The 16,336-nt window shown below is 42.5% G+C and overlaps 1 protein-coding gene across 5 annotated transcripts in view; it reads left to right on the top strand.

Moving 5' to 3' along the window:
* The window catches only part of NFATC1 (nuclear factor of activated T cells 1), a 110,952-nt gene that overhangs the window by 60,077 nt on the left and 34,539 nt on the right, over positions 1-16,336 (top strand). For 4 of the 5 annotated variants that reach the window (XM_082291893.1, XM_082291891.1, XM_082291890.1 and 1 more), the window contains exons 7-8: positions 4,217-4,272; positions 5,530-5,662. In XM_082291893.1, the coding sequence (XP_082148019.1) occupies positions 4,217-4,272; positions 5,530-5,662 (189 nt within the window). Of the gene's footprint in view, positions 1-4,216; positions 4,273-5,529; positions 5,663-8,240; positions 9,688-16,336 lie in introns of those variants that run through there. The other variant, XM_082291894.1, reaches the window with a different exon arrangement.

Raw genomic sequence — 16,336 nt, 5'->3', positions numbered from 1 at the left:
TTTTTTTTGTGTTTGTATATTCTTCCTCCTTTCTGCAATCCATCAGTTTGGGAAGTTATGCTGGTGGTTTGATTGTTTTGAGCTTGAAAACCCCTGACACTGTGCTTGCAGTTCCCTGGGATACAAAGGTAAATCCAGCCCTAGAAACCCCAAGGGATCTCTCTGGATGGGCAGTGATGAGGAGAAGATGCTACAAAAATGTCTTTGGAAAGTCTTTACAGCTCTTTGTGTTGCTCTCCCATGAGGACAATCTGTATGTCATGGTCTGCAAGGCTCTATGTGTGTATAACTGATGCTGCTAGATTTGCACAACTACTTTTTAGCCCTGCTTCTGTGTTAACACAGACCTTTACAGTGCCTTTTTATGTGGAAATCTTGTAGCTGGGTGTGGTGGGGAAGCCGCTTGGTGACTCATACTGCAGGGAATTCCCTGATGAATTAGAGTATTTTTACTTCTGGACTTGTGCACAGTTTCCTTCAACGCTGGAGTAAGTGGCCGATAAGAGCAGGCTACAAAGGCCCATTCACCATTCAGCTACCCCATGTTAAAACAGGGTGTTTGTGCTTAGCAGAGCTGAAAAATCCACCCCCCATAATGCGTAGGTTCACAGCATTTTCGTCATTAGCAATCCCAGGTGCTCCAAGTGTCACAGCGATGAAGAAAACAAGGCAGGAGTGGATGGTGGTGAAGCACACACAGAGCTGGGATGGCTATAAATAACAGGGATCAGTCTGTAAATGTCAGGCTTCCTGACAAACCTGGTGTCTTCAGCTGGCAGTAGTGCTGATCGCCACCTGTCAGCACAGTGTCCAGCCTGTGCAGAATGGGTGGGAGCAGCTTCTCCTTCCCCCAGCACTGCCATGCTCCTGTGCTGCCTCTTTGGAGGAGGTGGGATTTGTGGGTCATTCATCCAGCCCGTGCACGGTTCCACCGTGAAGCTTTGGCTCTCTCGGGTTAGTGGCTGTTGCTACTGGCAGCGAGCGAGCTGAGCACTCCACCGGGGACTCTGCAGGGCTCCTGCCCTACCCTTCTGTGCATGGATGTTTTGGGTTTATTTCCATTTGGTAAAAAAACCCTCACAAAACATAAGAAACCAGTATAATACCTTGACCCAACTTTTTTAGCTATATAAAGAGCTGTCTTTCTCTTCAAAATATTGCACTATAAATCTTAAAAACGCCAAAACAAAGCCAGGCATTTGGTTTGGAGAAGACACTTCTTATTACTTGGTAAAAGTAAATAGTGAAATGAAAGGGAATGAAATAAGACCTTTGGAAAAGCCGTTTTCTCCCTTTTCCTTTGTGCCTCCTCCTCCTCTCCTTCCTCTCCTGACTCCATCTCTCCCCCTCCCTGTATAACAACTGCCCATTTGGGTACGGTAATTCCAGAGAGCAAACTTTAACGGGAATGCCTGAAATGTGTCTGCTTCAGCTTTGTGTTATGTCTGTAATTTGAATTATTTGCATTTTGGAAAGGTATAAATTGCTCTGGTGTACTTGGGTTGGCTGGTGGCCAGGAGGGAGTTGCCTCGGGCCCAGACCAGGCGCGTTGCTGCAGATGTGGCAGGCGTACAATGGAAACTTTTGTGGGCGAGCAGCCCTCACTCCTCCAGCACACGCTGACAGGAGGCGGCATCCCGCCTGCTCGCCAGGCTCCCCGGCAGATGGGCACTGGGGCAAAACCATTTTCTCCAGCATAGGCAGACTATCTTGAGGCTTAGGGCTCCCACAAATGATTCCAAAGCCATTATTCCTTTTTTTTTTTATTTTTTTTTAATTTCAGCTGAACTGTTTAAACCTGCAAAACATGTTTACTGTAAAAGGTTGACGTAGTGGTCTAAGGTTTCCCTCCTGGAGCCGGTCCCAGTCCGTGGGCGTTGAGATTTCCCTCTTGGTTCACCAGACGTAATATGAGGAATTGTCTTTCTTTCTCTTTTTTTTTTTTTTTTTGGTCTCTTGCTTCATAACAACTTTTCCTCCCTGTGTTTTTGTTAAATGAAATGTCACTAGCTGTTAATGAGTTGTCTATTCCCTACTTCTTCCCTATCTTCCCATTCCCCTCAGTTGCTGATGGTCTGGACATTCCCAAGGGAATTTCTTGGAGCAAAACCCGTATTGTTCTTACTAGCTTCCAAAGACAAGCCATGGCTCTGGATTTTTATTTTCCTAATAGTTAGATCACAGCATCTAAAATATTTCTGAAGAAACTCCTTTTGTCATCATAAAAATTTCAAAAATGCTTAAAGGCAATGCTGCGTGAAATAATTGAAAGATTAGCTGGAGATGGAGTAATATTGAATTTTACTGAGATATCAGCAGGAAACCTGAATCAGATCATTCATCTTGCAAAGCACAAATTACACATAGCAAAAAACCTGAACTTCTGGTAATCCGTTTACAAAGGCAAATTTAACACATGTTAACTACTAGTCTGGACGTCTGGAGGTTTAAAAAAAACAACCCAGCAAACCCCTTCCAAAGCAGTTCCTACACTTCAAAAAAATGTGTGATTGTGTCAGTGTTGTGTTGCTTTTATAACTGATTGAATTAATTAGGGGCAGGGAGGGAGGGCTACAGGGGCTGGAGAAGGAGGCTGCTCCCAGACAGGGGATGTGTCCTGGCTTGCCGAATTTTGGTCAGGTTTTTTCTACTGACAGCCCAGGGGAAGCATCTGTTGGATAAATTGTGAAGTGATCGCCAGTCCTCCCAAGAAGCCTACTTCAATTCTGGCACTCTCCAAAGGCATCATTAAGGAGACTCAAGCGCAGTCTGGCTGCTCCTTCTCTCCCTGCAGCTGAACGTGGCAGTACCAATTAAAGGGATTCCTTTTCCAGAGTCACAAGTTAAAATGTGGGAAGACACTGAGGGTAGATCTGCTAATTGTTTTCCTGTGGAATGACCTGCCAAATCCACTGTGGTATTTGTGCTGTAGCCTTCATGTTGTCCTTCTTTCCATACATTAAAAAGAAAGGGGTTTTGGACATTAAAAACAATCACCAGGGATAGTTCTTCAGCAGCGTTCCTTTCACAGTAGGACAGCTGTACACAAAAATACTATTTACAGACATTTGTAATAAATCAGGCAGTTCTAAATGCGTCACCTCCATCCTGGCCATGAAAGCAAAGAGAAAAGAAAAAGTGCATTCACTCTTTTACCTTTAAGAGAGCTGTTTTTCTAAGACAGGCCCACATCCATGCGATGAAGTTCAAAATAGCCAATATTTGCGTGTCCCAATGCTGCAATAAATGTACAAAAGAGATGACATGAAGTCTCAGTTTCCCCTTATTTCAGTAGCATCTGACAGTGGTGGGACTTGTGAAGCTGCATGTGTCTCTGCTGCCTGGCTTATCCAGCACTCTGCTTATGGCCTTTCATTTGTGTTTTTTTAGGCCTTCAGAATGGAAACCTTACATTCTGTATTATTTTTCTTGTTTCTTTCCTATTGAGGTTTGAAGATGCACGGAAATAACTTGTCCAGTGATTTCTGTATCAGTAATGTGCAGGAAAAATGACCAGACACAGCCAGTTTCTTCCAAAAGACATGTTGCCAGAAAAAGTTATAGATGTGGCTTAAATCTATGTTTGCTTGAAAACAGAAATTCAGTAAATTTGGAGGACCCAACATACCACTAAAAGCAGCTCCAGAAGTGGGACCACTGTAGCTGAACTAAACCAACTTCAAAATGGAGTCTAAAGCTGTCTGTAAAGCCTATGGCCTTGCCTTTTGACCCAAGCAGCAGAATTATGACAAGCCAGACTAGGAGTATATTAAAATCAAATCCTGCATGGCTGAGTAGCTTCCTTAATACTACCTTTTGTTTTGTATTGTTTAATATTAGTATTGAATATGACTTGCAGCATAGTGGTCAAAAGGCATCATAGTATTGTTTCTGAAAGTTCAGCGAGCTGAGATGTAAAACAGTTTCATATTTTGTCCAGGCTAATGGCAGAGCAAACTCACAGTGGATCTCCCCCATCACGGTATCATGCATTCTGGATTGTGGTTCTTCCCTTCAGACAATATGAAGGGACTCCTGTCACAGGTTACCCAGATGGTCTCTTAGCTGGGCAACATTTTGGGCAGTGCGTTGTGAGAACTCCTTTTCATATATGCAGTGCCCCTTCGAAGAGATTGTTTTTGCAAAAGTTGTTCCTTTCTTGGCTTGGGAGAGGAAGAAAGGACAGAACTAGATATCTTTTTCTTTTGTCTTTTAGATGGTCACCATGTGTGGGAAATGGAAGCCAAAACCGACAAAGAAATGTGCAAGCCAGTAAGTCTGCCTTAAATATTTTAACATCAAGATGAACAACATATATTGCCTTCTCCAGCACTGTTACTAAAGAGGGATTTCCAAGGCTTTGGCACTGAAACAGAACAAGTACTTAGGCCTCCCCTCCTGGAAATCTTTCCTTATGTGAGCATGGGGTAAAAAGCCTTCACTGGAAGCTCTCCCAAAAGTAGGAGAGACTATTTGGAAAATATTTTTTCATTGTCCAGGATGGGCCAGTTCCATCTGCTCATCTTTTGTCTTGCTGGGTCAGTTCTTTCCGCTGCTCCCAAAGCAATTTCTGATCATTTTCCTTGGCTTTCATCTATCTTCGGCAGAGGAAACATGAGTCCCCCTCACAGGAGATCAGCCCCACGTTGGAGAAGTGTGGCTCCCTCAGCCATGACTCTTAAGTGGGAAGTACATCCACTATTCCACGTCTGCAGAAATATGCAATCCTTGCAAACCTGCAGGCAAACAATTTAAAGATCTCGGCTGAATTCAGGCCAAATGCTAAGAAGAGCATTCCGTTACTCTTTCAAAAAGTGCCAAGGGAGATTTTGATGGTCATAGCAGATTCACTGTGCATATGTGTAAGCTGATGCCCTAGAAGCTAAGTCATTCCTTAGCCCTGTGCTGGAGCATTTGGTTTCTGACAGTGGAGGATCATCTACACATTCTCCAGCCCTTTTTCGTGTTGCACTAGATGTTCTTGCAACAGTGAATCTCCCATCCACAGAAGCTAGCATGCTTAAAATTTCCTGAGTTGTTATACGAAAAAATATTGCTCTGTGGAAAATGGAAATATTTGAGTAATGCTGTCCCTAATGCCTTTCAGAGGAAATTTTGTTAGGTTCAGATATATCAGGGATGACCTGCCAACCAAGCCATTGTGCTTTCTCTTGCTGGGTTAGAGACCACAATTTGATTGTGGTCCCAGATTCTTCACAGAGGCAGGATGGATAGAGCCTTGCCTATATGCAGTATCATATTTGCTGTCCAAAGGGAAGAAGTGAAGGCTAGTGATTTTGTAAAGATCTGAGCCATGCTAAGATAATTTCCCTACATTTAGAATCCTTGGCATGGACACTGGGGCTGGTGGGAAGCCATCCTTGCCCCACAAAGCCCACCAGTTTCCCTTCATAGAGTGTTTCTCCTTGTATGCCTGGGCACCTCCTTCTTGGGGTTAGCTTTTCAATACTATTGTACAGCTCAACTGCCTTAGTCATGCCTTGACTTCCTGATTTGTTGCTTTTGCAGAATTCATTGGTGGTTGAGATACCGCCTTTCCGCAATCAGAGAATTACCAGCCCTGTTCAGGTCAACTTCTATGTCTGCAACGGGAAAAGAAAGAGAAGCCAGTACCAGCTTTTCACCTATCTTCCTGCTAATGGTAACAAAACAAATTACTTACCTCTGCTAGTAAAAGTGAGAGATAATGATGATACATGGTTCTGATAATTCTTTAGTAATTTGAGTATTCTGGATTTATACCTGGTGCTATGAGAGTGAGAATAAATCCAGGAGAGCTGCCTTTGTCTCTGCTGCCCACACAAGAGACTGCCTCTGCAGATTATTTCCATTTGCATTGGTGGCAGAGACCTGTTGAAACAAGGACTTTTGCTTTTGGGAGCTGAAGAGCCACAGCACGAATTCACATGTTTGTGAAGGCACTGAGCTCTCTGCTAAGGTGCTGTCAACCCTTGGTCTGACTTTCTAACCCCAGAGGGTAAATTGCATTTGAATAACATTTCAGAATTCACACCACAACATTTTAAGCATGCTGGGCTCTGAGCTGGAGGTGGTGTGTGGATTCTCCTTGCAGTCATCTCACACCTTGCTGCCTTGCACAGAGTGAAAATTGAGGTGGACAATGTGGGTAGAGATCAGAGTGCGCCATGTAAAATGCTTTATGGATGAGAAATGTTCAGAAACATGTGCCAGTATTTTTTTTTGAGCTTATATTGGTACCTGTGAAGTGACAATAAAGTCACTCATGATAGCTGAATTCCAAGCAGGCTTATATGAAAATTTTAATAGCTAGTAAATTTAGAGGGGGTTTTTTATTATTATTTGAAATGGCTCTTATTCTGAGAACACTCTTAGGGGGAAAGTAGGAAAAGAAGGGTGGTTGTTTTGTTGTTGTTTTGGAAGGAAGAGGAATTAGAAAAAATTATTAGGTTATGCTTTATTGCAGACTTTCCAAGCAAAAATAATCCTTCTATGGGAAATATCCACAAATCAATATTCAAGTCATGTCACATGACATGAAGAGACATGCTAAATTTTTGTAGGTGAAATCCCATAAAGTACACATTTGGAATTTCACCCAGTTAGCATGCGTGCACTTTTATCGGGACTTAAATTTAAACTAGGAGTACAGGAAACCTGACATGGCAACGGAGTGCTTATTGCATATGTTCCGTGTAGCTATGCTTCACTGAATCAGCCTACTTATGCAAACTTCATCCTCAGTGGGGATGTCTGTGTATATTTAAAGACTGTTCATCTCTTAAATTGGAAAGAAAAAGAGTTGTTATTCTCTTTCACAACACTTTTCAGCAACAAAAATCAGTTGTAGAGGCAATTGGGTATTGCCTTGTCACCCAAGTTACCCTCATAAATATTTCAGATTCAGGCCTCTTGTTAACTGCTGTTTATTAAGCAGCATCTTCCCTCCAGCCTTTACATAGGCCCTTTTTTACCATTGTATTCTAAACCCTGGGAACAGTGTGCACTCCTGCAGAGTTGGTTTATGCTATCACCATTCTGTCTTTGAAACGTTTGATGTGAAGAGATGGGTGTATATACCTAGTGACAACAGGGAACCAGCCTAGGCTTTATTCTGCAAAGACATCTTTAATTATGGTAATTGTTGAAAACTTTAGGAATCTTGTTTAGTCTGTTGTATCAATTTAAACTCAAGTGAAATCTTTTCATTTCAGTGTAAGGAAACCTGAAAAAAAAATGTAACACCAGGGTAGGGTAAAGGAAAGCAGGTATTCCTAGTAAATATTCCTTCCATTCCTGTTTGGTTCTCCACTCACGTTCTCTTAATACATATGTATATGTGTGCATATAGGTAATTGAAAAGCATATTGCAGCCTCTCCTGTAACAGTGGTAAAAGTGAATGTGCTTCTGCAATCATCAGAATTAGTAGTATAGTATGTTTTTATGTTTTTATTATGCTTGTGTTGTAATGCCTGTGTTACAGCTGTAAGGTTTTGCCCTTATGTGGCTGGTACTTTTTTCCATCATTCCTTTCAAAGATAGATACAATCACCTCAGCTATGTATTTAGGAACCATGTACAGTGACTGAATCAGTCGTTTATGTTGCTGTATTTCTAGAAGTCATTTTAGGCTTTATTTGATTTCAGTCACAACATTCTTTTACTGTTTAAAGACATTGTAGAAAACCGAAGTTTAGCTCATGAAGAAAAAAATACCTGAGTCAAGAACTACTGGGTGGTCAGTGTAAAAAAATGTGGATGAGATAAGCATGATTTTGGCCCAGGTAATACTTTGTCTGTTGTTTAAACCAGTCCCACAAACAGAGAAGGTGTAGGGTTTTGACACGCAAATGTCAGAGTGATCATTAAGTGTAAGATGTGGTTTTACACAAATGAGATGGTATCCTTTAAGCTGCTTCTCCTTCTGTGCTTTAGGACTACAAATGCTACATTTCAGTGCTTACTGTAGTTTTGCAGGTATTTCTGTGGGAGGGAGCTTTTAAAAGCTTCATGATGCACATCAGACATATATTTTACAGCTCAACTGGACTGTGCCAAAGCAAAATACTGAATATGGAGTAAAGCTTCAATATTGTGTGAGCCCCTGGCTGTGGTCCTGGGGTGGGTGTGGGCACACACAGAGCAGTGGGAGAGCCATGGGCTCGCTGTGCAGCTCCCACCCCCACCACAAGGCAGTAGGTGTTCTTTCCTGTAGCTCCTATTTCTCCTCATTCCCTAGGGGAAAACAGCCAGTGGATCCAGGGACACGTGACCTCACTCATCCCACCTCCCATGAATGGTCCTATAGCGTCTCCATGGAGTACAGCTCTGTGACATGCAGCCAGCACAAGCTGCCATCTTCAGCAGTGTTATTTCGCCGCCACAGGGCTTCTCCCATGCTGCGGAGATGTGGCAGGACTGTACCTTCCCTCAGTTAGCTCAAGTGTTTCACAGAGCAGGGACTTACTTGATGAAGATGAGTTCCTGCTTCAGAAATAAAAAAACTGCTGTAAAAATGAAAATCTTACTGCTCTGTAAATGGAAAGTTTAAATAACAAAACAAAACAGAAAGTAGATGCTTCACAAAAGGAGCCAAGGTCTTGAAAACAGAAACAGTCTTTGGCTTGGGATAGACTGTAAACCTAAGTACTCATAATCCACTTTTAATTGAAATTTTGATTTACTGTTCTGCTAAATTTGAGCAACTCCTGAATCCTGTGTTAGCCTATATTGTACAGAAATGACTGTAATGTCATTTTTTTAGTATTACTTCAAACGCATCACTGGGCAGTTGCGTATCAGTTTTGTCCTGGAGCCTGCAGGCTGTAGGCTCTTGAGACTCCTCCACAGACATGCCTGGTGCAGAAATATAAGTAGTTTCCATACCATTCTGGCACAGGTGAATTCCCGCAGTTCATATGGTAAGTACTGATACATTTTGCATTGCCACATCCCATCAGAATTTGAGGAGGAAGGCTCTGGACCAGACACTGCAGTCAGGAGCGCGAGCAGAGCACAATGAGCTGAGCCTTGGATGTTCAGCTTTTAAAGCGCCTCTGCTGCTGCAGCTCTGTGCAGGGGGACTCTGCAGCTCCATTATGTGCAGCAGAACATTTTGGAAAACCCTTGGCAAACACTGCACTTACGAACCTTACCCTCTAGAAGAATGCTTTGTTTCAATTTCTGTTCATGACTGTGTATCATTTTGCTTCTATGAATTTATTATATCATTGGCGCATATATGCATTTGAAACAGGGGGAACAGTCTTCTGAAATCACCAGATGTAAGCAGTAGCATTTCAGGGTTAAACTAACCTGGAGAGTCTGAAGAAGCGCACAGGCGTGTATGCTGTGGTTCCAAATCCTGTGTTTTCATCTGCTAAGAAAGCTGAAGAAGTTTTCCTGCTCAGAAGACTTTAAACAATGAATGATAAGGATTAGATGTGTGACTGTTTTGATTTCTTTTAAGTAGGTACAAAAAATAGAGGAAATGTGTTCAAGAACTTATTTTTACAGATAGGAGCGAGTGTTCTCTGTGTTTTCTGTTATCCAACAAGTATTGATATCAAGAATGTTGAACACAGGAAGGATTTTCTTTGAATTTTATTTAGAAAAGTAGTGATATTTGACTAACCAAAGACAGTCTAGATTGTCTAAGAAATATTTAATAAAAAGGAAAAAGGAAAGTTGATGTGCTTTTTTTACTGGAATGAAAAATACGCTTTTGCAAAGAGTTGATGATAAAGTATTTCCAGTTTCTGTTTCTGTCAGGCTTCTTAACTGTCAAAGCATTATTAAAAGATCATTTCATTGCTTCTAATATTTATTAAAATGGTATTGATATTCTGGGTAACTTTTACTTTGAGATGTGTTTCACTACCCACAGGACCAGATTTCCAACTGCACAGCCTTCACTCACAGAGCCAGCTTTTCTGCAATTCCTTTTCCTCCCTGCAGTCATCTGCACAAGTCTCCGAGGTGTTGAGCTCCTCTGAAAACCTGGCCACAGTGACTTGGTGGGGATGGAAGTCCTTTGAATCTGTGGGTGTGGAGTTGTGCTGAGAGCCTGCCTGTGGTGACTAGGTGTGCCTTAATATTGTGGTTTACAGTCCAGTGGCACAAAAGTTAAGCTCTTAACATTGTAGAATAGAATCATAAAATATCTCATGTTGGAAGGGACCCATAAGGATCATTAAGTCCAACTCCCCTCTCCTTGCAGGACCACTCCTTGGTGTACATCTGAAAAGGGTGAGCACTGCCCATTGCACATTGTTGTCAGCATCCTCCTGACTTCCTGCCTCTGCTCTAAAATTATCCCCTGCTCACGATACAGATGGGTGCAACAACACTTTTCTCATGGCTGCATTGAGCAGCCATGTCTCTGTTTCACCTCAGCTCTTCCACCCACACTTCACTCTCTAAGTTAAAAGATTACATCAGCCCCCGTAGCAGAAAACTACAAAATGAGGATGCAAAGCATTGCCACTGTAATGTGACACAGCATGTGGCTTGTGCTGATTGTCTCCTGACACCTCTCACCTCTCAGTATTTGTTGAATTTTCCTGCTTGAGGTTGGCAAAATTATTAGCCTAGTCCTTTATGCAAAACGATGGTGATGTGGGCTCTGCTGGGGGAGTAGGGCCAAATGCAGGGCCTGTGTTGTGAAGGGACCGTAACCGGTGGCTGGTGCAGTATGACCACAGCAGCACCTCGACAAGGGGACTGAGCATAGCTTAGTCGGGCCTGGAGCCTCGGACGTGCTGGAGGTGTTTCCATCCCCCAGGAGCAGCTGGACTGCTGCAAAGCCAGCACATGGCAGGACAGGGCAACAGAAGGGATGGGGTGAAAGGTTGGCCCCAGGGGACTTTATTTTAGGTGAAGATAGGAATCACGGTTACTCATTTCACACTGTACACTGACGCAGGTTATTTAATTTTGGCTACTCAGTGGCTGATTGTTACTTTTGACATTTAGCAGAGTAACTAAAAGCAGGTGAGGTTTTATCAGAGTCCTGTTCTCATTTAAGTCAATCACAAAGTTCATCATTGTCAGGTGCATCAGCCCCTCCACTCCCATCCAGGAGCCACGTGGCGGAGCAGAGGAGGCATGTGTTGCTCTCAACAGCATTCGACTCCCAGGTGCTGAGTACCCACTGGAGCTGCCCATGCTTCATCCATTGCCCACACTTCATCCAAGTGACATCCGTTTTCAGCAGTCAGACAGAGCCTAGCCAGCCACATCTGACCTGCAGACAGTCTGTCTTATCTATATATAGAGGCAGAATGCTGCCTCTCTGTGGTGCTCCATCTTCACCTGGAAGGACAGGAAAAAACATCACCTGTGTGATGTCTCTGAGACAGGCAGGGGTGCACAAACACTATGTAGAAGCCCCTGGCTGTGTCTGACCATCAGCAATGATCACCCATAATAGTTAACTTCCAGTGCATAAAATAATCTTTTGTCAGTACCTCCCTTTTCAAATATTCCCCTTCAGATAAAAAAAACCCAGCCTGTAGTTTTGGTCATTGAACTCCTCTGCATGAGCATTTTAAGGACTCCTTCCCTTGCTTCCCAGTGATTTCACATGCAAGCAGGGGTAAAGTCAGCACTGGTGGTGTAATGTTGTGTATCATCATCAAAAAATACCTCAGCCCAGTGGATTTTAACATGTCTGACACAGATGACTTAGAAAGTCTTGGCCAGTGCAGCCTGGGTGTTGTGCACAGTTAAACCTGCAGCTGAAGGCAGTAGTGGAGCCAGGTGCTGCACCTCACTGGAAGCAGCACTAGAGCAGCCCAAATGAGCATATCACAGGACTTGAATTTCCTATTCAACGTTGTAGGATTTAACAAAGTGTTATGGTGGAAAGTTGCATCTTTTAAGAATTTTCATCTCTTTGTTTTGAATGAAAGCCCATGCATAATCTTCTGTACTAGCACAACCCAAAATGCCCTCTACCTACCTTTTACTTCTCCTCACCTGATTCAGCAGTGCATGCAACAAGCTACCATATATAATCTTCTGTCTCATAAATATGTGTAGAATAACCTAATAGTTTAACAGCTGTTGAAAAGCATTTAGCAAATGAGTTAGCTGGAAAGCACTTCCAAATCAGATAATGACACTGTCCGAGATTATATGGTGAGGTGTATGTGCAAGGCTTCCAACTCTCCCTGGAGCTGTTCTTGTATTAAACTGTACATATTCATCTGAACCTGTAAAAATCTATACACAAAACCCAAAAAGGGCAGGCAGGCATGTTTTAGAGTTACCCTCCTGATGAGCAGCACCAGTAGCAGTGTACTAGCAAGAGAGGGTGAGTTCAGATACTTGTGCAGATACAAATTGCATACACATGTGCTGCCTGCAGTGTCTTGTTAGCAAGAGGCTCCCTTTGTGTCTGAGTCACCATTCTCTGGATTTAGTAACTAGAAGCAAAGCCTTGATAGCAGCTTGACCTTTAAAAATGTTTTGCTTTAATAGGTGCCATGGGAAAAACACCAATTTCAGAGACAGCATCTACGTGGGTCCCTGTAGTTGACTGTCTCACAAGATTCCTGGGACTGAGTGCTCATCCCTTGTCACTGAGATTGCCACTGCTGCACATATGTTGGCAGGGCATTTCAGAAAGTTTTGCTCAGCCACTGCTGCTCGGGTCTTACTGAAGAAGGGATTATGTTTTGTGAGGGCAGCCAGCCCTTTGCCTCTCCCCAACACTGACTGTTCCACAGTCAGAACAAGGGGTGAGGCCTCAAGTATGCTGGATCCAGCCAGTGCTGCAGCAGCAGCCAGGATTTTGTCTTTGCACAAATCCAGAGTGGCTGAACTGTACATGGACATGTGTCCACATCCCTAACTAGTCTCTGGTCAACCAGCAGCAAAGCAGTGACAGGAACTGGGGTGACCTGTGCAGTGTCTTCTGAAGGTGTGTTGCCAGTATCAAAACTGACTGAGAAGGAAGGATTTCAAAGGCACAAACAGCCTTTCAGAGCTCAAGTCAGTAATGGAGATTCAGATACCTAACTCCTCAGCTCTCTTCGAAAGTCTCATCCCAAATTCCTACCAATTGCCAGGCATTTAGTCCAGAAGTTGAAGAAATGTGTGTGTGCACATGATGAAAAAAGTAGTGTTTTGATTTTCGTACTCTTAACTAAAATCTGTGTGCAGGTGCCAAGGAACTACATCATAGTCTGCACCATGAAAGGAAGCTATTTTGTTGGATAGGTTCAATCAAACTTAAGGGTAAAATAAATACATTGTAGTGCCCTAAATGTCTACACTGATAATACTACATGGAAATGGGAATTTGATAGTTAAATGTTAATCAGGATAAACATCTGTTTAATTTATAAGATTTTATTTTTCAGTTCACATATTTTAAAAACATCCCCTCCCACCCCAAAAAAAAAAAGTTTAAAAACCCATCTGGATTGCTAAAGTGCAAAAGCAAACACACTTGTTAGAATTGTCAAAAAATACATATAATTTATTTCTGAGTACTTTCTAACTCCCTTTACTGAATGTGCATGATTTATTATTTTTCTTCTAGGTTTGATATATTAACTTTTTACCTGCTAGAAAGGCCTTTCATTTAAATGTGGGCTTGCAGAACTGGCTGAAATATTTCTCCCAGATTCAGACACACACAGAAGGACCATTGTCTTCCACCGGTGCCTTGGTATGATGTCATAACCCTGATCTCTCTGAGTAGGAAGCTTTGATTTATAGCTAGGGCTGCTGCCAATGTGTGGTTCTCAGAACTTCATATTAAATTAGATGACATAATGACATGAGTTCAGAGTCTAAGAAGGCATCACCAAACCATTGAAAACCAATTAGAAATTAATTTGCTTATCAGACTAATTTAGAACAGTGACCTCTGTCATATTATAATATTCAAAATCGAGGACTGTTTAAAACAGTCTGTCAGCTGACCTAATGTATTGTGAAGTAACAGGCATTTAAAAATTCACTGTACAAACCAAACTTGCATTCTTTTTTACCTTTTTAGGGCAAGGGCCAGATCCTTCAGCACTCTTAAATGAATAATGTTGCTTCTGAGTCTGAGCATACGTAGAAAGAGTATCATCTTTTGTGTTTTCAATTTCACAAATTCTGGCTTCATTGCTGCAGTTTATTATAGGTGAATCTCAGCGGATGGCAAACTCAGTCACAGTTTTTCATTCTAGCCAGCTGAGAGTCTTCAAGACTGGGTGCTACCTCAGCACCACAGAACAGTTTTGAGACAGAACAATTGTTGGTATTTGATATGGCTCTGCTGGATTTAAGAAATGACTGTTTTCACTGAAACTGCATGCAGGTTCTGAACAGCTGTAGGCTTTGCAATTAATCGCCAGCCCAGGCCTGCTGTGTGACTGACTAGGAGTGTCTCTTAGCTGGCAGGGTTATACCAAGTCATTCAAGATTTGAAATATTTGAGCGAGAAGTTAGTTAGGCTAATACTGTTCTCTGTTAAATATTAATCCTGGGAAAATTAACAGTACTGTCTATATCACATTGCACCTCCCTGTGTGAAATACTCACTTGTGGAAGTCAGTGACAATGGAAATAGATGTGTGTTACGGCAGCTAGCTTACCATGCCTTCATGTATAACAGGGCTCAAAACCCCTTTTTCAGTCTTGGGTTTTTAAAGACTTGCAGTCCATCGAGCATGAGTCAGTAGGTAAGTGGTAGTACAAGTACCCAGCTGGCCAGTGAACAGCCTTGTCTGCTGTGTTGTCTTGTGCAGAGGGTTCTCCTGTGGATTGCCCAGGGTTCTCCTGTGCAGAGCCAGGATTTGGACTTGATCCTTGAGGGTCCCTTCCAAGTCAGGGTATTCTATTTTCTTATCTAGGAGAAAATGATGAAGGTGGGCACTAAGGTTTGTATCCTGTTCTAAGTCAGGTGTAGTTGCTCACCCCAGCTGAGCATCTCAGTCCCCAAGAAGTGAGTGAGACAGTGGGTGGGGGTGTGTTAGTTCCTTGTAGCCTCATTACATTGAGTAATGCTGTAGACACTGTGATGGTAAGTGGGTAGCCAGTGAGTACAGTTGCAGGCTGTTCCTACATTGGTTTGGTGAGGTGTGCCTTGAAACACCCATAGCTCTTACTTTGGGTGCTCTAAAGTCCTTTGAAAAGTGGAAGAAAACAGTTGTCCTTTCAAAGAAAGAATATAAGGTGATTCACACCAGCTTTTGACACAATCAGAGTATTTTCAGAACGACCAGATCAGACCCACAGCTAGTTTGAGTTTGCAAATACAAATATTGGCAAAGATTTTTGGCCTTTTTTACTCCGTTTGTTGAAGTTACATAGGCTGGGGAAAAGCAGGTAGCAGGACAGAGTAGCACAAATAAACCATTAACTGATGTAATGTAGCAATTTGTGGTGGTGTGTCCTCCACACACAGTTATTCCTGTCAAATACTAAAGTTGCAATCTGGCCAGAAAGGGGAATGTTAATGTCTTACATTTCTTCTGACGTGCTCAGCTTTACAGGTCTGATTCCACATAACCTGGATCATTAGTAATGGTTTCTTCATGGAAAAAAAAATCCTACAGAACTTCCTTCTCCAAACTGGTACCTCATGAAGACATTTGCAGTTTTTTAAAGGGGGTTGAGGGGCTGCCATCCCAGTTTGCAGGATTCATGCACTCACTCTGCACAGGGTTAATGGCTACGCAACTGGCAAAACACAGAAAAGTCCAATACAAATCCCTTCACCATTTCAGCAGGAATACTTTTTCTGTCTTCCAGTGTGATACTTATTCTAGTGATGAGATTAGCATACAAACAAAATATATGACACTGAGCAAGTGGTGACTTTTTTTATTGTATTGAAAAAACACATTATAAAAGGTAAGGAAGACAGTTCAATTGAACAAGTTCAGGTGACTCTAAGCGTAGGTGCAGGTAATATCTGTCCATTTAAAGACAGTTTGTTTCCCATTACATGAAATAACTGATGCCCAGAAGTATTAGTTCAGAGCAAAACAATGTCAACAGATGTCAAAGAAAATGGAGGTGCCACTTACTCTCATATCCCTCCTTCTTGTTTCCGTCTCTGGCTACCAACCTGCCATTAGCAAACAAGCTACTGTGGCTTACCCTGACTAGTCCTAACCAGTCTCTGTTTTCCCCTCTGAATTTGTAGGCACCAGGAGTGTCTTTGGTTGCTGTCACCATCTCCAAGTGAGTTGTTGGACTAAGAGGTGTGGAATAGAGTCCCTCCCACCCATCAGTCCTTCACCTGGTGCAGAGCAGGACTTACTGGTGATCCTCCATTGGCTGCAGCATGTGTATTTCAGTGTAGCAACATGCAAAAAGAGATTCACA

The sequence above is a fragment of the Coloeus monedula genome (assembly GCF_965178545.1).
Source record: "Coloeus monedula genome assembly, chromosome: 1".
Taxonomy (NCBI): Eukaryota; Metazoa; Chordata; class Aves; order Passeriformes; family Corvidae; genus Coloeus; species Coloeus monedula.
Note: the sequence above shows the minus strand (reverse complement) of the source record. Positions and strands in the feature narration are given on the sequence as shown.